Source organism: Plectropomus leopardus, chromosome 21 (assembly GCF_008729295.1).
Source record: "Plectropomus leopardus isolate mb chromosome 21, YSFRI_Pleo_2.0, whole genome shotgun sequence".
Classification (NCBI taxonomy): domain Eukaryota; kingdom Metazoa; phylum Chordata; class Actinopteri; order Perciformes; family Serranidae; genus Plectropomus; species Plectropomus leopardus.
This window is the reverse complement of record NC_056483.1, coordinates 18452339-18474029: the sequence shown is the minus strand read 5'-3', so window position 1 is coordinate 18474029 and position 21691 is coordinate 18452339. Positions and strand designations below refer to the sequence as shown.

General features: G+C 37.7%; 2 protein-coding genes across 3 annotated transcripts in view; one reads left to right on the top strand and one right to left on the bottom strand.

The window, feature by feature from the left end:
- The first annotated feature begins 1237 nt into the window (after positions 1-1237).
- On the top strand, positions 1238-10763 carry rmdn1 (regulator of microtubule dynamics 1). Its single transcript, XM_042510755.1, has 10 exons — positions 1238-1401; positions 2969-3074; positions 3730-3814; positions 4090-4249; positions 4512-4601; positions 4680-4735; positions 5347-5434; positions 5552-5582; positions 5748-5881; positions 7279-10763. The coding sequence occupies exons 1-10, from the start codon at positions 1270-1272 to the stop codon at positions 7318-7320; spliced, it is 924 nt and encodes a 307-aa protein (XP_042366689.1). The 5' UTR covers positions 1238-1269; the 3' UTR covers positions 7321-10763.
- A 739-nt stretch (positions 10764-11502) lies between these two features.
- The window catches only part of LOC121960869 (NEDD4-like E3 ubiquitin-protein ligase WWP1), a 33070-nt gene continuing 22881 nt past the window's right edge, over positions 11503-21691 (bottom strand). For both annotated transcript variants that reach the window (XM_042510754.1, XM_042510753.1), the window contains 12 exons: positions 20026-20154; positions 19498-19570; positions 19323-19394; positions 19054-19142; positions 18669-18828; positions 17474-17607; positions 15985-16125; positions 15765-15885; positions 14692-14796; positions 14066-14162; positions 12003-12075; positions 11503-11692 (listed from right to left, as the gene is read on the bottom strand). In XM_042510754.1, coding sequence (XP_042366688.1) covers positions 11593-11692; positions 12003-12075; positions 14066-14162; positions 14692-14796; positions 15765-15885; positions 15985-16125; positions 17474-17607; positions 18669-18828; positions 19054-19142; positions 19323-19394; positions 19498-19570; positions 20026-20154 — 1294 coding nt within the window. In that variant the 3' untranslated portion in view covers positions 11503-11592. The remainder of the gene's footprint in view (positions 11693-12002; positions 12076-14065; positions 14163-14691; positions 14797-15764; positions 15886-15984; positions 16126-17473; positions 17608-18668; positions 18829-19053; positions 19143-19322; positions 19395-19497; positions 19571-20025; positions 20155-21691) is intronic.

Here is a 21691-nt window from a genome sequence, read left to right as displayed (position 1 = left end):
TATTTGTAAACGTCTTTATGTTTTCTGAAATATTTTGTTTGGGGACATGTAGTGGTTTGAGAAATGTTGCAGTATTTAGAAATTTTATAGTGTTATGGGAAGTATTGCAGTGTTTTGGTAAATGTTGTAGTGTTTTCTGAAGTGCTGAAATATTTTCTAAAATGATGCAGTGTAAACAACAAACAGTCCCGTAGAAGATTAGAAATTATTTAAAATTAGAAAATAGAAAAATATGAACAATACTCAAGATTAAAATTGAATATACATGTTGAAATTTCACTACATGTTTTAAGGCAAACCATACAATAAAACAGGCTATATTTTGTGTTTATTTGTTTAAAAGGATCCCCATTAGTTGCTACCACCATGGATCTATTATAAATCTACCACAGCAACAACTAATCTTCCTTGTGTCCCACCATAGGACAACTTCACACAAGAGTACATTCAAGAAAAAGCAGTTAAATCATAATTTGTATGTCTCATCCAAAACCCAAATCCCCTGACCCGCCCAGTAGGCTATATTAGGGGTCAACCAATAATGATTTTTCAGGGCCAATGCCAATACCAGTAATTAGTGGTTAATGAGACTGATAACTGATATGCATATACAATAAAAATGATTTTTTTTTGTTAATATTTAGAATTTGGAATATAACAAACTCCAACAAAAACTAACTTTGCTTAAATAACTTTAGCAATGTAAAATCAAAACTGAAATGTTCAACATCATATAGAGCAGGTTACTCGCAACTGTTTTTGATAACGTCAAGTGAAAATTTAAATTAAAAATGAATAAATAAATATTGCTCCCTGTGGTTTAACAAAGCAAAAGTTCCCTCCATGCTGACACTTTCTTTGCACTTTTTAATCAATTTTAATCTATTAATTAATTTAAATTTTTGGCGATCATTAAAATTAAACAATGATACAGATAATCATCAAGATGTCAAATATCAGCCGATAATTGTCCAGGACGGTAAATCAGTCGACCCCGTATATCACCCCATCCCTAAGAAACACCATCTATTTAGTGAAATTATTCCATGGCAACAACAAAAAGTAAAAACGATTCAGACTGGATGAATTAGAATGAAACTATTTTCATTAAGAGGCAAACATCCCTAAAAACAAACATCCATAATGATCGTTTTGCAACGTTTTCTGTTTGTGCTCTTGAATGCTCCCTGTTTGTATTTTCTGACCGGTCTCTATAAAGTTTCGATTTCGTCGTCAGTATTGGTTAGTGAGCGATTGGAGGTTGATTCAATGGCTGGGATAGTTTTAAAGCGATGTGTGAGCTGGACTTTACTGTCAACATCTGGTGCAAAAAGCATCAGGATCAGAGGGACAAACCGGAACTACTGGACAGCTTTAAGAAGGACTGCCACTGTTCTGACTGTAAATAGCAATGCCTTTCATTCCTGCTCACCATCAGTGCTATTATCATGCACAACACTATTAGAATCGGTCATTTTCGCTACTAACAGATTCTCTAAATTTGTTACTTTAGCCTACGCGTTGAAGAACAAGGAGGCTGGTGTTAAAGCGATAGCTGAGCCTGTATGCTTACATAGGTGTATGTTTTGGTATGTAGGTTAAAGGGCAGTGAGACTTTAGTGCTGCCAGAGAGCTGCCGATCAACACTGCAGCTTTGTTTCAGGATCTGTTTAATTATTACTCTGAGCAGGTACAGTCTGATATAGAGGAAGACTATGGTAACTAGTTATATGTTAAGTAATTAGGAAGTGCTGCAAAACGGGAAAGGCAATTCAAATAGTTTTTAAGCACTGAGGAGGGAGTTATGATTCTTTAGTTAGCTTCAGTGGGGGACATTCAAGTTTAAATTGTTGTATTTTATGTTTATTTTAAACATCATCAGAACCCAAAATCCACAAGTGGGTTTTAAAAGCATGTTTTCTTTACAAAAATCTCCAAAATCATACTATTAATCACAGCCAGGAACTGTGAAATATGTTTATTTATAGGAAATATGATTATTTATGGTAATGGGATGGTCGTTCACTTTCCCACAGTCACTAAGGGAGGTTCAAGGAAAGGTATTTGTAACTCAAAGAAGGGGCATGATCAGTATTGGGAAGGTTACTTTTGGAATGTAATAGCTTACAGATTAGTAGTGACTTTGTTAAAAATGCAAAGTGCTTAAATTTTGCGCTCAATTTTATCTCTTTGCTGACCGACAATGTCCAAAAATCTGCCAAAAGAAGGCATTCCTGCACGGCAAAAATATGTAAAGCAACAGAATTAATGTTTTATTAAACATATAAACTTTTTACTGAAAAGATTTTTTTTGTATGTAACCCTTTGGTAATCAACAACATGCTGATTAGTAACTGTATTTTATCGTAATCAGTTGTAGTTAGAGAGAAAATATATGCATTGTGTTACATTAGAATGTATTAGTTTTGTTTAAAAAAATATATGTAGCATATATAACATTTGCATGTTATTGCCGTGCAGGAACCATAACCCTGTGAAACCTGCACTGTTCTTGTGTCACAAGTATTTAAACCTTTCAACCATTTTTTTCAAAAACATGGTTAAAAAATCAATTAGCTGTAAGAAACATTCCAGAAATTGCAACAACAACAAAAAAAGTTGATATCGAGAATTGGTTTTTTTTAGGTGAGTGCAATGACCTGGTGTCCTCACACCGTTTCTGTGGTGTGAGGTAACCTCGGGTCAACTGAGGATGATCACCAAAAATAACAGCCGTAAAATAGAGGAGATTTACGTAAATGCAGATCTATGGAGAGATTGACTTTATTCTGGGCTGTTGTGGGCTATTCTGGGTTCTCTTGCATTAAGTAATAACCACCTTTAACTCTGATGTAGTTTGCCTCATGTATAAGTTCCCTTATGCATGAGACATGGTCCCCTGGAGGAGAATTTGTGATATTGGGCTGTATGAATAAAACTGATTTGACACTTCTTTTCTTGTTTACAGAGCAGAAGAGCTGCATTTCTCCTGGGGCTCCCGACATTATCCTGTCTGACTTACGAAGCTTATCACAGAGTGCAGAGTTCAGCCGTGGTCCACGCTTTAGAAAAAGGTAGCTGGCAAACTGGGCTAAATATGAAGTATCTTTCAAATACAGATTTGATAAACAAACATGTTCTTTCCCCCCCAGAATTCAGTTGAAGAATACCAAAATCCTAAACAGCATCCAAATGATAGACCTTAAGAGCTGGCACAGTTATGGAGGCCAAAAGAATTCAAGATAACATTATAGTAGTATTTATAGAAAAAAATGAATACTTTACAGAGCCTCTAGAGTCCTAAAAGATTGATATTTTTTCATCTTGTACACAAGTTATTATTTGGCAGAAATATGTCATTAACTCGTGAGAACATGTTATTATCTTGAGTGCACAAGTTATTTATTTTTCGGTAACAAGGTATAATCACGTGGAAAAAAAATGATCTTGCGTGCAAAAGTTGATTTCTTGTGGGATCGAGTTAATCATCTTTAGGGCCAAGTTGATTATTTTTTTGGGAACAAGTTCTTATCTTCTGCGAACACACACATCTTACCCCGTGGGAACAATTTGTCATAATATTTTTTGGCATTTTTTTTTTTTACAAGATAATGATTTCAAGTTTTGGGACAGCTTAAAGGAATAAAAAGAGAGATGTAGTTGAATTTGGTAAAGTGCATTAGGAACATTTCCGTCTAAATGTAGCTGCTGTTTTGTGTGTTTGTGCAGTGGAGGTGTTGGAGCAGGCTGACTACCTGTACAGCTGTGCAGAAACAGAAAAGCTGTACCAGCTGCTGCTGCAGTACAAGGACAGGTGAGGAGAAAGTTCGGTCACACTCCGGACAAAACCAACTCTTCTCTGTTCTCACTTTTCATATTTCCTCTGTTTTTCCGTCTGTTCTCACTGGAAGTTAATGGAATGCTTTGGTACACTGTAATATTTGATATTTTCATCTGTTCCTATTGTTTTTATATTGAAAGTTGAGCGCATTGCCCTCTGCCACATTTTCATTTTTATAGTTACCACCAGAAAGTACCAACATTTTATACACATTATGAGTTTAAGTTGTGATTTTTTTTTCCTACCAGTGATGATGCGGAGTTCCTGTGGAGGCTGGCCCGGGCATCTCGTGACCTGTCGCTCCTGCCCAACATGGAGGCGGAGCGGAAGAAGCAGCTGACGTTTGAAGGCTTCGAGTATGCAAAGAAGGCACTGGAGAAGGATGACAAGTGTTTTGCGGCACACAAAGTAAGACACTGTATTTAATTCTCACTCCATCTGGTTTTTCATAGAAAAAGAAGTTACCTACCTCATAAGCACATCTGTGGTCAGGATGTTTGTGTCTTCACGACTGTTGGTGACAATCACAGTGAAAGAAACTTACTTTTTGCATTGATTTGCTGGATTTTGCCAAGTTCATTAGCAGATTTAACACAGGGTGGTTTCTTTTAAAAGAGCTGTAAAGATGCACTGAGGTCAGATTTGACAAAGCCGTCTTCCCTCCTGACAGTGGTACGCAGTCTGCCTCAGTGATGTCGGAGATTACGAGGGAGTCAAGGTGAAAATTGGAAATTCATACATCATCAGGGAACATCTAGAGGTGAGAGGACATCTGGGTCAATGTCATAATGTCACATTTAAATGTTTTCTGAAGAGAAACATGTTGCTTTTTTTTTAGAGAGCCATTGAGCTCAATCCCAAAGATGCCACTTCGTTACATATTTTGGGTTACTGGTGAGTATCTCTCTTGTTTTGTAATTTTTTTTTCCAATTCTGTTGTGTCAGGAGCATCTAAACATTCAAAATACATAAAGCCAAACATGGATACAAACTTGCAGGGCCATAATCACATATTTAACACATTTTTGGCATTGGAGGGACATTTTTTTATCTATTCCTTCTGCAACCCAATCCTAGGAGAAAATTTCAGAAACTTAACAGCTAAAGTGACCATTTTCGAGTTTTAGGGAGCCAGTGTATGATTGCACAAACCATGACCTTCATATTAGCATTTTATGACACATTAACACAAAATCTATAACATTCAACAGTGATGTAGGATATGTTTCACTTATTCTAGTTTGAAAGTAATATAATAGAGGCTGTACAGGGTTTGAAACTGATGTCCCCACACATAACAGCCAACAGTATTCATAAGTCTCTCAATTATACATTCAAAAATATGTTACACAAAAACAGCACTTGTAGGGTTTTTATGCTTAATTTAAGGCAATTTCTTTAGTAATTTTTTGCTATTTTTGGGTCATGTCTTAAGAAATCAAGCCAGTCTGCTCAGGTCTCAGTCACAGAGGTATTATTTAAAATATTTATGTCTTCTCTTCCAGGTGCTTTGCTTTTGCTGAGCTGCCTTGGTATCAACGCAAGGTGGCTGCAGTCATTTTTTCATCACCACCCGTGTCCACATATGAGGAGGTGAGGACTGCTCCGTCAACACTGCTGTCCCTTTGTCTTGTCACTAACTGCACATTACTGACTGTTAAAACAGCTTCAGGCTGAAACAACCTGTTTTTTGTCATGTTTTTTTTTCAGGCTTTGGAATTTTTCCTGAAAGCTGAAGAAGGTAAAAGACAGGGTGCTAATAAAGTTACTGAGGCATTTACTGTAAAAACGGCTGATCTGTTGGCTGCAGCTCAGATTCTTAAATTAGGGCAGCGCTGTGCTTGTACAGGATTTCTTTAACGGTTTAAAATGCTTCAATTAATGTGCATTTCTATTTTTTTCTCAGTTGATCCGAACTTTTACAGTAAAAACCTGCTAATGCTCGGAAAGACCTACATGGGCATGAAAGACACAGAGAGAGCTCGGCTCTTTCTGACCAAAGCAAAAGACTACCCTGCTCACACACTGGAAGACAAAGAGGTACACACGCTAAAGCCCCATATGCATGAGACTAGTATTACCAAGGGACATCATGTGATTTCAAAATTACTCCTCCACGTCTGTGATTTGTGTGGTGCATCTGCACAGGACAAGCAAAGTCTGTATTTTACTCAAATTGAGATTATCCCTTGAATGTGTTGCACAGTTATGTGTAACTCCACTCTGCACAACTCAAACACACTACGCTGCACTAAAAGCATTCATGCTACCCTCCTTTTATTTATTTCTTAAATTTGGGTTAACCTTTTAAAACCTGGAACATCAGCTTTTTTTGTGCTGCGTTCAGACGTCTTACACAGGCATTTAAACCTGAGACCTGAGCAATTTAAAGAAAAAGGTTTAAATTAAAATAAGCAACTTTGCAAGAGATGTTCCAAAAATTGCAAGAAATTAGGAAAACCTGACAGGAAATTAGTTTTTAAAAAAAGGAGATTATTTTAAATTGATAATCATTAAAAAGATAGGGAAAAATGTTCAGAAGATATTTGTCCCTTTTTTTTATTTTAGTTTTTTTTTGAGGAAAATAGTGTGAATTCTTTAAAAACATGGGGAAAAAAAGAATAAGCAACTTGGTAGGAAATATTTTGCACATTACAAGAAATAAAGATTTATTTTTTAAAAAGCTAGGGAAAAAGCAAAAAAAGAAAGAAAATAGGGAAAAACTATATTTATGGTTATTATAATACATTCTGCCACAGAATTATCACAAATTTAATAATAAAAAAACTAATGTTGAAAAATAGTCATAATTTTCAGGTAATTTTCCTGTTTGTTATACTAATTTCTTGCTCATTTTTGGGTTATTTCTTTTGTCGCGCATTTCCCTCATCCCACGTTTTTGAAAGAAATTAATTTGCTGAAGTTTCAAAAGATAAATCTCAGAGAATATCATACATTGGCTAATACTAGCCTTAACAATGACCTATTTGCCCTAATCCTAACTGTCACTAGCCAGTGGCTAGTTGCTACGGCACACAGTGGGAGACATTATTATGTTGTGAAGGGATGGGCGTAAAAAGCTGCCAATAAATAGCTGCAGTGTGACTTTTCTCACCCGGTCATTCCACTAAAAATATCACATGACAAAACATGGTAGGTAATTTGCAGGGGTGATTTCAGTTGACAAATCACAGACAAGATTGAACCTTTGAAATTATTACAGATAACTAAAAGTATAACAGTAAAACTAGTCCTGTGTGACAAGTGTTTAGGATTACTAACTGTAGATTTACTGTGTTTTCATAATTACCTGACACAGATGTGATATTTTAACTGTGCAGAAGATGTTGAAATACCTCCAGGTATCAGGATGCATGAATCACACGAGCTGATGTGAACACACTCATTTGGTTTACAGTACTTTTGTTCCTTTGCAGGTCCATAAAGAGGCTGTCGACCTGTTGAAGAAACTAGGATGAAGATGTTATTACCACAGATATCACAACATTTATGACCAAATGCCTTGATATTAATTTTGTGATATTATGCGGTTTAGAAAGTGGGTGAAGATAAACAATAGAACAGCGATGGCAGTCCACGAAGTTCATAGAATTATATAACTTTACTCTAAAGCAACCTTAGAAACCAGGAAGACAACACTAATATCCAAAATCTAAGATGTTATGTAGTCTTACTTCATGATATGGATATAATATTCATATACTGTACAGCCTTAATAACAGCTGAGTGGAACATGATGCATTTGGGGACTTTTGGACAGTTAATTATTGCTAATGAATCTTCATTTTTAAATCTGATTCTCTAATAATTAATAACACAAAACTGTCTAATCATTCAGCCTCTAGTTAACTTAAAACTACATCATGCAACATTTCACACTGAGGTAGTAAACAGGATCTACGTGGGCCCTGCTAATCTTTTCAAGCCTGAATTTCTCCTCCACTGGCATTTCTCTGATAATGTTTAAGATATTTTCACTTTTAAAATTCAGATTTGTGTTCTGAAAATGGAAGAAATGCAATAAAGAGAAATGCAGGACTGTGAGAAGTAGATTGACAGATATTGTGCTTCTGGGGAAAAGTTGCAGATTGTTAATTACATGCTTAGACGTGCTTTTAAGTAATGTAAAAAAAATGATTCCCAAACTTAAAATGAATACCAACAGCTCAAGAAATAATAACTGCCTTCTCATATCACAGGATTTTTTTTGTGTGTGTGTGTCTTGTTTTTGTATAAGCATTTACTGTGTTTTACGGGAATGCCGATTTTTTTCCAGATCAAAATAACAAATAAACCTTGGCCACAAATACAATTTAAATCTTAAATCTAATCTTAAATTTAATGTTTGCTGTTTTTTCACCAGCACAGGATAAACTGAGCTGGTTTAATGAGACAATAATAACCTGTTCCACATGACAAAAGTCCTTTGTTTGCAAGGAGGTGATTTAATTTTTTTTTAAAAAGTGTATTTTGGCCTGCAGCTATAGGATGTAATATCAAAGTTTGTTGGCATTACAGTCATAAACATACTGACTGAACTAAAAATAAAGTCAAACCAGCTGTAAAGATGGTAAGATACATTTATTAAATATGGTTCTTTCCACAGGCAAGATCCAATCCAAACAAAGACTAAACCAAAAGTTGTTGTATTTTCTTTTTTTTTAAGAACTGAAAAAAAGTCTTAACAGTTTTGTTGTAAAACCTGAGCAGGAGGCCTCTCGCCCCCCCCGATAATCACACAACAAAAGAAAGAAAGCATGGTCATGAAGGGGGTTTATTCACTTATTTATTTGTATCTCATAAATCCATCTCTCTTCATTAAAATGGGTGAAAGCAGATTAAAAATGAATCTTCTATACACATCGTCTCCAGTAAAGGGGCATTCTGTACAGTGTAGTTGGTGTTTACAGTGTGTATCTACACGCGATATGTTACAGTTTAGATGCGTTTCAGACGGCCTAAACCGCAGTCGGCACTCTGATGATCTCCCTGCTGCGTGATCACAAACTGAAATGATGCACAGTATCATGACTCAGCGTTGAGAGTACACACCTGTCCAGGTGTTACTTCATCTGATTGCTGGCTACAGTGAAGGCGACCTGAAACATCCCATTCATTTCTGATAAGAACAAAGGCATCACAGATTTCCATCAATGGAGCGGCGGCTCTGTGTAATTAATTATAATATTTAAGTACTTTATTTACTTTCATTATCTTTATACAATGAATATTCACATACACAGTCGATTTTCCTTGATTACAGGTTTCTGTTCAAAAGGAAGCACAGAGTTATTTTGACTTCTCTTAAGTCGGCTCCTTTTGCTACAGTAAATGTTTTTCTTCATATTGTCGTCCCTCCTCTCAGCATTTCCACAGGGACAGCTGAATACATGTTATATACATGACTGATAATTTGAGTAATCGCAAGCTCCTCCTGGTAAAAGTCTAAAGCAGCTCGCTGCAGTTTGCAGTGGTCTGAAAAACACAATGCCAGAGAAAACGAGGAGGATGGCCTGACACTGCTGCGTTCAGACCACCGACTCAAAGAATAAGCACCAGAGTTTAGAAACGATGTTAGACAGACGTTTTTGAAAAAACAAAACAAAACAAAGGACGTGTCCCCTGAAGAGCTGAAGGAAAGAAAGGACAAGTGGGGGTGCAAAACAAAAACACACAACATATAGCACTGCAATGCTGCATCAGCCTGTGGAAGCTTTCCACACATTATTTGGTCTGTGGCACTTTAGTGTCTCATTAACTTATAAAATCATAAAGTTGAATAATCATTATCTGTATGAGAAAGGCTTGTTTTTTTCCTGCAACTTCACTGATGCACTTACACAGCTTTACTAAACTAAGGCTATCTGAGCTCAGAACAGAAGCTGTGAATGAGACTGGACATGAGTTGGATGAATTTAAATGGTATGATGTTTGACAGAGGGCTCAGCTCTGTGGCTGGAAGGTCAATTCATGTAGCTTAACTGCAGTCACGCTGTCGACTGCACAGCCACATAACAGATCCACACTGCATGAGACAGAAATGTTACTTTTTAATAATACCATGCAGGTTTATGACACTGCCAATACCTTGTATTTGACCGATCAGCCCCTCAAAACATGTTTAACTCTTATGTTATTTTACTTGGTTGGTTTCCACAGCCTGCGTGTAATATTTTTATATGCTTCTAAGTCAGTCAAAACATGTAATTTGATACCTTTTTTTGTCCATGAACACTGATCAACATGTGTGGAGCTCTCAAGAACATTTGTTGCCATGATAATGACTTTTTGTTCTTTTTTTTGTTTAACACAATGCCACAATTTTTTTCCAGCATTTGCTTCAGTTGCTTAAAATAATGGTTGGTAATAAGTGAGAGGCTGAAAAAAAGTTTCTTTCAGTACATGTACTCATGTACAGTTATATGAATGAGGTGTCATTTGGACTTAGTTACAACACAAAATGGCCACATAGATTTTTTTTATGATTAAAATGTGAGCTTTTTTAATGTGTCTTGTTACAGTGATAACGTTTATGGCTTTATGCGCAGAAGAGGCAGTCGTCTATTGTGATACCTATAACTGAGGGATAATGTGCTCGTTGTGATATCAAAAGGGCTTTTTGAAGTGTGTTGCTCTGTGGCTTCACAGATGCTTTACAGCCCCAGATCAAAATTCAAAAGAGGAGAATCAGCAAGCACACATGACCCAGCCAGGGTCCGTCATTTGTCTCTTCTGTTGTGACATTTTTTCCCGAACAACTCCATTTTTAAATGAAAACGGTAAATGTGTCATCTTGGTGTGTATTATATTTTGCCAGCTGAAGCAGTGAGTTGCAGTCTTGTTGGTCTGGAACATTTCCAGTGTCCATGGCTTCAACTTCACCACTATGACCCGCAGCTCCACCTCCACTCACAACTCGCTCTTTTCCTCCGATTTGGAATATTTTCCTCGTGTCCCGGCATTCCTTTTGATATCGTCGCCTTTCTCCACGATGGTCTTTTTTTGTCCCAACACGTATTTTTATCCAAACTGGATGATCTGATGATGTTTCTTTTTCTGGTGTCCAGAATCTCTTTGAGGGAAAAACGATGCGTTATTTTCTGCTTCATCGGCTGAACACCTTTTTGATGATAATGGTAAAAAAAGCTCATTGAGAGACGGAGCGTCCATGCTAAAATGTCTGCGTGTGTACAGGTGGCGGTAGAGGGTGGTCACAGCAGTCTTCTCATCCTCAGAGGCAGCCATGCAAGCACGCAAAATTTGCAACAATTACTAGGAGTCCAACAATGGGGGAAAAATATATCAGGCACCAGACCCCAATACTACTCTTGCCATTTAGAAGCTCTATAGAACTAGAGCTTTAAAAGAAGATTGCGCTTCAACTATAAAATCCTCTCGAAAAACACTTTCAGTCTCTTTTAAAAAGCCGGTCAGCAGTGGGGAGGAAAATTAAAAAAATATCCATGATTTCTGTTTTTAAACAGAGGAGCAGAGATGCTGAAATGCTTGCATATTTCATGATGGGGTATCATATAATATTTAAGGGCTGGGGAACGGGATTGCGGCAAAAAATGATGCTGCAAATTAAGATTTGGTTTAAAATGACAAAATAGCTTATATACATTGGTGGTTATCTTGTGCAATTCTTTTTTTTTTTTTTTTAAGTTTGTTTTACTTGGCTGAATAAACAGCGACGGGGGAGGGAGAGAAAAACAAGAGGACTCCTCCCTTTATTCTTGGCCAAACCCTTCTGTTTCCTCGATGGCAAAGAGCAGCTTCTCTTTCAGCTGTTCGTAGCTCTTGTAAGGAGGCAAATCCAGACGGTTGAAACTGAAAAAAACAAAGATGAAAGTTGAGTATTACGGCTCAGATGCTTCATTGGCTATAACATACACAGAGTAAACATAAGCCTCGGGATAGTCACAACTTTCTTAGTAAACTGCAGCAGCTGTGATTCACTTTTCAGGCAAACTCTCTGAACCAGTGGCTGGAATATCTTCGCAAAACTGAATCCAGTGTATAACATAATGCAACACATTTAATCACAGTGAATAATAATATAATAAGAATAAAATCTAGGCAAAACTCTATGTGAGGGAGGAATGAATCGCATCATTCAGAGGTAGAGCGCTCCACTCACCATGTGTGGCTCCGAGGAAGCCATGTGTCCTTCCCCACCTTCTCAATGCAGAATTTTTGGGGCCCGTTACTTCCTGTAGTGCAAATGATAATAAGGGGTGAGAGGAACATTGTAAAACTATTACCGCCCCTCGGTTTTAAGCCTCCTCTTTTTGGCAAAACCACAGGGGATACAGAAATCTACACGATAAAAAAATAGCTGCTTTAAAGACATTAGGCCTTTCATTACACTACCTTTGAAATAGCAAGTTCAATTATACAAATTTATGAAACAACCTTTAAATTATCCTTTATTTTCCACATTAAAAACATTTCTTTATAATATTATATAAGATAACTGCTTCAAAAGCCTTTTCACTGTATATGCCATATCTCCCTCTCTAATATATATCTTATAACTGTGAAAACAATGCATTTCTGCTTCAAACTGCTGTATTTATTTAAATTTCTTGTAGAAACAAAAATGATTAAATTACATTTTAACACATCATGAGAACGTTATTTTTTACATTTGTGCAACACTCATTTTTACTTAATAGAAGTGTGAACACATCATCATGTAACTAGATACCACCTCTGTTAGCTAACAGCTAACATTAACTAGCTCTCTTCCTGCCGCTGTCAACGTGGATACGTTGTTCGCAATGTGGCATTATCAGTGAAATAACAGGGTGCGTCCTCTGATCGTCAGTTTACTGTGTCCTTTCATTCAGACGGTCTCCTCGGGGTAAATTTCTGTTTGTCCCAAACATGTTTTTTCATTGTCCGCAGGATGCCGGGACACCGTTTGTCTCGAGCCCTGCTTTTAAGGCTGCGCAAAATTTGTTTGACACAACAGTTAAACATGGCCTCTCATCTTATTTGCTGATAGGCCAATGGCAGAGAAGGCCATATCAGCTGACACTGATGTTTAAATGATAAATCTGTGCATTCTTGGTTATCACAATGTTGACATGTATGATTCCAGTTAAAAAACTCCAGTAAGAAGCATGCCGTCTTCACACAGAGACAAAAGAGTACAGAGGACTGACAGAGAGCTTCTTCACAAATGGCAACAGCACCCGAAGCCCAATATCAGCATAAGCAACGAGCTTGTGGCGGAGTACCGGAGGAACAGGACAAAACAGAAATTTGTTGCCATGACAGCATGAAACGCTTCAAATATGGATGTTGCAACAAAAAAGCTACACTTTTTAAAAGGTGGATTCCTTAAACACATCTTCAGCATAGCTTTAGGGTGGATTCCCAAAATTAGTGTGACTTATTCAGTATGTGACTAAATGCCTCCTTTTCTGTTCCTGCGTTATAATGCTGAGAAATGGCCAGAAAAGGGTTTTTGCTTATATTTGATCTTTGACCTTTTGGATATAAAATGCCATCACTTTGAAATTTTAATTTATTGGACATTTTGATCTATATAACTCCACTCAGGAACATAAACCGCTTCTCAAAGTCCTTTAGTCCCTCTGCTATCAGGCTGTTAAACCTTGACAGTAGTCTCGGGGAAGGAATATTTTTATTTTACTATCCTGGGAATTCTCCACTTGTGTATCCTTTGCCTTTGTAATCTCATTTATTTACTTATTTACTTTTTCATAGTTTTTCAGACTCGGAACTGTTTTCATTACTTAGGGGGCCATACAATATCAATATATAGATTTATTTATCGTCTCTGACATACTCCTTACTCTCTTGCTGTTGATTCATAAATGTATGGTCTGTAGACTGCTGAAACCAAATTGCCCTTTGGGATAAATAAAGTTGTTGAGTGAAATTGTGTCATAATTATTGTATGAATTATTGAGTTATGGCAAAAAAATGTGTTTCATGAGGTCACAGCGATCTTTAACCTTCAGTCAACATATTTGAATCAGGTTATTTAAGTGGATGTTTGTCCTGAATTTGAAGAAAGTGTTCCTGAGATATCACGTTGATGAGAATGGGACGGAAAACCAAAAAACAAAATGGAAAAATGACATGTTAATAGCATGTAACCATAGCTCTCTGTGTTCGACTGATGATGTAGTAAATGTGTCTCTCTTTGTGTGTCTGTTTGTCACTGACCCATGAGTTCAGCGAAGCCGCCCAGAGGAAGCCTGCATGTTCCGGTGACAAACTGCATGAGCCGCAGTCGCACTTCGTTGTCCACTTCTTTCACCAGCTGCAGGAGGGAGGAAGCGACATCACACACTCATCAGTGACCTCGCACTACCAACTAAACAGGCTTTCAATCATCAGATGATACGACACAATTCAAATAAACATTTAAAAGGAGCAACACAGGTTGTTTCACAGGTGTTACAATCACTGATCATGAGCACGCACGTGATTTAAAACCACCAGCTGGGGATTAAAACACTACATGACAATGAAAGGTGGTTTTGTGCTCTTTAGTGAGGTTTTTTATTTTGCTGTGGTAGCATGTCATCATCCAGTCTGTTAGTGACAGATCGTCATGTTTATATGGGGCTGGCCACTTTGCTGATTACAATAGCGCCACCACATCTGAATAGTGCAGAAATTGCAGTCACAAATGACAGAAATCCAGCGAATGCAGTACGCTTATTCGAAAAAAAAAGACAACCATCAGTGTTTTGTGATGAGCTGGAGGCGGAAATAATCGGCTCCTTTCCTTTGTAAACAATAACAGGTAAGACACATGGACACAATGTCTGTTTTTGGGACTGTACCTGCCAGAACCAGATGATCTGTTTGCTGTTCCTTGTATAGTGGCGGTACACTGCGTTCCTCTGCCAATCTTGAAGGTCTACCTCCTGCATGCCACACAGCATCACCTGGGCCAAACACACATATGCAAGTGCATGAATGACATGTCGAACATAAAGCAAATACCTAAAGACTAGAGAGAATTCTTACACCAAAAGAGTACAGAGAAAATATGATTTTCGATTAAAATCCAAATTCTTTCATCTTTAAGTGATGCTCAAAGGGTTCAAAGCTCTGTGGAGTGGGGGCAGGCTAATGGGACTACAAAAAATAAAAAAAATAAAAAAAACCCACACACACACTGGAGTATTGATAAGCTCCGACGTTAAAGGTTCTGCTGGTGGTATTGGAGAAATGACGAAAACATTTTTCTTGTTTATTTAGGTTACAAATACATAAAAACAATCTTTTAAAGTTTTTATCCCACCAACTGCATTTCTAATTTGCAATAAGATTAAGACATTTGTCTATGATGCATTTTCCAGAGGAGAGCTCTGTGTGTGAGTCCGGCAGGCTGGGGCATGCGGGGGTAAAAAATCATTTGCACGTAAGGGCGAAAACACGGGAATCTTTCAAAATATCTGGCAAAAGTGCCTCACATACAGGCAGAGTAATGCGCAATTTACGTCCGCCGAGCTAGTTGTTAATCTCCTGTTGCCCCACCTACCTCATGCATGTTAGTCTGTGATGGGGATCTGTTTAAAACAATGCTATGCAGAATGTTAATTGATACAATGTACTTAGATACACTGAATATAAAGCTATATCAGCTTGTGGTATAGCTTAGCTTATCAGCTAATATCAGCTTTGGTATTGTGTTATTTGGCTTAGTCAGCTACGCTAGCTGTCTGTGTCACACATTGGCACATATCAAAACAATGTTACTTCAACAGCTACAGATATTAAATGAACCGCAATGCCTGTTAGGTGAAAGGTTATCCACAGAAGATTATCTTTCCATGACTGTGGGAACGCTAAAGCATCAAATGGGACAGAGCTTGTTACTGCGCTACCAGCATCATGCCACACTGCTCACCTCAAGCTCCTTTTCATCAAAGTACTGGAGCCACTGAAGTGGAACGACCTCATTGAAGCCGTCCAGGAAAGCTTTGGTCTGACCTTCTACCCCGCGAGAGAACCTCCACTCTGCCATCAGACTGTAACCCAGACAGCAAAGATGGACTTTGTAAGTTACTCAAAATGATAATCAGAGGTCAGACATAGACCATAACAATAGAACAGCAGCTTTATTGAACCTGATGTACTCCTCCTTGTTCTCCTCGGTGACTAGAACATTGGCACCATCAGCTTTGAGGTCGTGAGAGGTGATCTTCCCCAGGATCTCCATGTCCACTGAGAAGTACATCTCCAGACCACACTCTTCAATGTTGTTGTCCCTGAGGAGAGACGAGATTGTGTTACTGCCAAAGCAAAATCAAGAGCTCGTAGTTGCAAAAACAAACAAATAAGTCTAAGATATTCAAGTTTCTATTCATAAGCATAAAATAAGACAGCCTTTTAAAGGTAAGCAAACACTGGCTGAGTCTCTGGTGTTTGTGCCATCTTTCTGATAACTATTCATACATCCTGTCATGTCTGCAATAAATGCCTCACCCCCTCTTACCCCCTCTTACCCCCTCTCCCTCTGTCATTAGCACTCTTGTACGTGTGGATTCTGTCCACTTTCCACATCTCTTTTTGTGGTTGAGTTCCCATGTTTTCTTGATCCACAGTCCTTACTCTAACACATTAACGCTTTGCCTAAAAACTTACAGGCTCAATCACTGATTCTAAACCAATACATATTTTTGTCAAATATCTCCTCGCAGTCGACTAGCTGTCTGCTGTGTGCCCTGCTGTAAAATGCAAATCAAATAGGCCACACACCAGCCACAGTGCCAGATAGACAAAAAAAGTTCATTTCCAACCCCGCTGCTTGTGCACAGGACTGGGGAAAGGCCATGGTATGGGAGGGGAAGAAGTTAAATCTAGCACATGACAGGAGGGGTGTATTTGTTTGGGTGTTAAGTTCAAATATCAACAAACTTTCTGCCTTGAATATTCATATTTGATGTTATGTACTTATTTAACTTACAGTAACTCTGACTCTCCTAAAAGCTTAAGGCAAAACAAACATGACAGGGAGCAAAGGCTGAAAACATTCATATGGAACAACAGATGTGTCATTCACTTGATACTTTGAGATTGTTCTTGTGCCTCATTGGTGCTAAAGAACAGAAAAATCAAAAAGTTAATTCCTGTGACTGTTATACTGGGCTTCAATCTGCCCTTTTATCTTCTCTAGTGATCCCATATAGCTCAGGAAGAAAATACTGCAGTTGGTGCTGCAACTGTAAGTGGAATGTGCTAAGCCCAGCCTTCTCTGTGATACTACAGCTCCCTCCAGAGTTTAACATAGGGCACTTTCAGTATATCTGGCAAAATAAACTGAACCAACAGTGTGCACATAAGAGAGCGGTCGAGGGACCCTGGAAGATTAGCCTCTAGACAATCACTAAGTACTCTATTTAAGAAAGCACAAAATTACTCTTTAATCAAAGGCTCCACTTACAGTAAACTGCTGTGATATTAAGAGCTGTCAAATCAACAATCAATAACTATTTCAATCTTAAATGCTTTACAGTAAAGTGATTATAAAAATTAATATATGCACGTGTTAATTTCCCTACCACAATAACACACATATACATTCTGAAGGTCGTGTGAACCAAAGACACAAATTACCTGATCCATATAAGAGAGTTGTAGAACTCTGGGTCGATGGACTCCAGGTCTTTGAGTATTAGCTTCTTGTTCAGCATGCGTTTGTAGAAAGGGAGAGAGAAGCCTGTGTCGATGAACTTGCCGTGGAAAAGTGCCTGCAGCAAGAGATAAATAAAAAGACAGATTATTATAGATTTGCTGGTTATTCTGAAAATATGGTATCTCTGGGGATATAGTTAATCACATAACAGATCAATTTATCATATACAAGGAAACAGCCCCTAACACCATCCTAATGATGATATGGCAGATAATGGCAAGATAGCTGAAAGCGAGCTTTGACAATCTGAAAATAAATACATACAGACTGCACACAGTCTCAAAGTGCATGTGTTGAAACCCTTAAAAGGGACAAATTACATTATATATATATACACACACACATATACATATACATATATAATGTTGCATATTCATATTAAACATGGCCAAAGTTTCAAATGATGAGGTACACATACATAAAAATAATCCCTGTGAGCCAATACCTCAGGCTTCAAGCCATTCTGAATACTTCGTTTCCAACTGTTCTATTTTCAAGACAAGCTGACATCAGATCATGACAGATTTCTTCTTATGGACATCTGTTACTGACACACTACTGCATGCATTTACATGACAAAGCCTACTCTGCTACATGGTACTGTCAGGGAAACATGGAAACTTGGTTGCTTATATTATAAATTTCTCCTCGGTTTCGGATCATATTCCTGTTGGAACATGTCTGGCTGTGTCTGAAAGCTTTTAGTGGTGATTTTTCACAGTAGAAAGTTCAGATATCCTCAGTTAGTCATTCATCAGATGCAAAAGACCCTTAAACACTGACCGATTAGAGCACACTGGGCTTTTTCGTGAAGGGGGCTTAAATGCAAAGGAGCTAAAAAGCGGTGTCAGGTGTCAGGTGTTCCAGCACTGACAGTATGAGGAAAATTACGTGTTTTTTAACACTGAAGCATGTAAACACATTCCAGTAGAAACCTTAAATACAAGTATGAACCTGAAAATGAGCATAATGGGTCCTCTTTAACTTTATGTTTGGACATGTTTTTTTTATTTAATGTTTGGTTATTTTAGTCAACACATTTAATGTAACACTTCTTATGCTTGCACAGGTGTTATCAGGATTGTTTGCATTTGTGTGGGCAGCTTGTGAACTTGCCATTGCGATAAAGCGGCCTATGAAGCAGAAGTAGGAGAGGTGGTCCGGGTTGATAGCGGAGGCCGGGTTGATCTGCAGACAGTAGTTGCTCTTGCCAGCGTACTCAAATAGGCAGTACATGGGGTTCAGCACTTCATGTGACAACAAGAAGAACCACTCTCTGCAAAGTGAAGTGTGGGACAAAATGATAAAGACAAAGACAAAGAGGGAGGACAAAGATAAGAGAGTGCGTAAGGGGAATAATTTGAATAGAAATTGGGAAGGAAATGAAAGGAGGAAAAGAGAAAAGAAAAAGAGAGACACAAGAGACGCACATGATCAATTACTGCTTACATTTACAGTTTTTTTTTAATTCACACTATAATATTTATATTGTCCATATTACCGGGCTAAGCCACCATAGTCTAGACCCTCCTCGCCTCTGAAGATAACATAGAGTCTCCTCCTCAAGTCGTAAGGCTTCAGGGCCATAATCTAACAGAGAAACAACACAACATCAGCAAATGAAAAGGGCACAGTGGCATGTCTTTATTGAATGTATAACAGAGGAAAAATAAAATGAGCATGCACGCAGGCTGTTGTACATCACTACACTTGCACTTCATAACTGTATGTGCTGCATAACACTAGATGGTGGTAGAAGGACCCTCTTACTTGCTGGAAAGAGTCTTCAAACAATGTCTGTCTGGAGACGGTGATCTTCACATGGCTTGGGAGAGCATTGGACTGAGCAAAGACAGGACAAAACGTTAATGCATTTGGGAGGGGAAATGAGATTAACACGTGACTGAGAGCAAGAAATAGAGTGATGGAGAGAGAAAGCGCCTACCTGGCACAAGTAGCGAAAATGGGCAAGCTTCCACCGAAAGCTGCGCTCATAAGCAATCTGAGGGCCTTTGGTGCTGAGAAGCATAAATACATATATATCAACGTCAGAATGTACCAAGAACAAGCTGACGGATGCAATTCAATAGATTCCAAAGGGGTTAACAGTTGAATCTACTTCATATAATGAAAAACAAATGCTGTACATGTGATATATGCTCTGGTATGGTCCCATGAAGTTAAGCAATGTTTAGAAATATTTTCTAGCAAATTTATCAAATTCCCTGTGCCTGTGTGTAATAGAACCAACCAACCAACCATTTTTTTCTAAATGAATATATGTTTTTTTAAACTTACTGAGCTCTATGTAAACTGGCTAAATTAAAGTAAAAAATGACTCCATGTGGTCTGAGTAAAATGTTCCCTTAAACTATGCACAAGGTCCCATAGTGAGGGTTAGAATGGATTTATATATCATGTTATGTAATGTACAACACATGAATATATCAGTTATTTAAAATCGTGGACTTACACAGAGGACTTTCCAGTGCGAGGGTCGCTGAAAGTGGTCGTTCGGGTGTTGTGATCCACAAAGTAACGAACCCCTTCCCTTGTGTATCGGATCTCCCAACCTTCAGGAAGAGGATCCTCATTCTGTAGCCTGCAAACACACACACAGACACACACAGCCCAATTATATACATGGACTGATACATGTGGGAAATGGAGGCTATGTCAAAAGGACAAGAAACACATTACAAAAGTTTTTCTTGCAGCTTATGATATTTTTCAGTTTCAAACAAATTTCACAACAGGTTAATGGTGCTATAATGACTGACAGATTATGTTTCTTTTTAGTACCAATAGGACATTGGCAAATTAATAACAGCTGCTTTCATAATAATTAGAGATTCAGTGACTTATCGGCCGAGCATCGGTATCTGGCAATACACCTCGTTGACTGTCATTAGCTTATCTGCAAAAAAAATGGAATTCAACCATTCCGATGTCGTCGTCGTGTCACACCGATTCTGAGAAGGCTTAAAAGCAGGGCTAAAGACTAATCTAAGAGTCTAAGACATCCCCTCGTCCCCAAGTCGAAAACTTGTTTCCTACAAATCCTACAAATTTAAAGACTATATGTGTAAACGAATGGACCAAAATCTCCTCTGAACACTAAGAGAGAGCAGATTCTTCATACATGAAGAATCTTGAAGATGACAAACAAAAGTTTTTCCACAAAGTAATACATACAATTCAGTTAATGTGTTCAATACTTTTTTCCTGTGTCATTCTACAAAATTGCATTCACTTTTTTTATGGACTGAAAATGGATTTTTTATTAACTTTTTTTTTTTAATCTGTGTGATTTTTTTGAGTTTATATCAATGTCTGGTCTAAATTTTATGCAAATCTCTGCACTAGAAATATGTTTATTCAAAAAATGAATACTTATTTCCACCACTGTAAATGTGTATGACTGAATTTTAGCTCATTTAAAGACTCTAATTAAAGACCGTATGACTTTAAAACAGTTCCGTTATTTTTTTTACAAGGAAGATTTCTATGTTTCCTAGCTCAAAAGGGGAAATAAATACAACGAAAACAAAATAAACGTCAAAAGAAAAACATAGGTATCGAATATCAGCTCAAAATTTCAAAATGGCAGTATGCCTAACAATAATGGGTTGTTGTTGTTTTCCTTCAGATCATAACCTGCTGTAGGACGTTGTGCTACAAAAATACTACACACCTTTGTTCCAAGAATGCATACTGATTAAGGTCAAAGGTCATGTTGTTGCACAGAGGGGTTAACAGTTCAGACCCTGATGTTGTTTTGGATATGCTTCTCATGACTGAATAATATTTTGGGAAATTGAAAAATAAGACATATTGTGAAAGAATCGTGTATTGTGCAAACAATCTGGAGGCCAACCGATTTATCTGCCTAGCTTGTTCTTGTTCCTGTAACTGTTCATCACGATGTGTCACAAGGTCTTCTTGACTTTCTATTCAGAAATGATGATTATAAATACTCATCTTGGCTTTCCCTGAAGCCAGATCAGAAGAGCAGATATTGCCTCGCCTCAAGCACACATTCAATAAACTCACAATAACACAGTTTTCTGCTTCAGAATTTTCGTTGCTGAATATTTAAGAAGTTAAAGGCTAACTTTTATATTTTTCAACCTGGACCA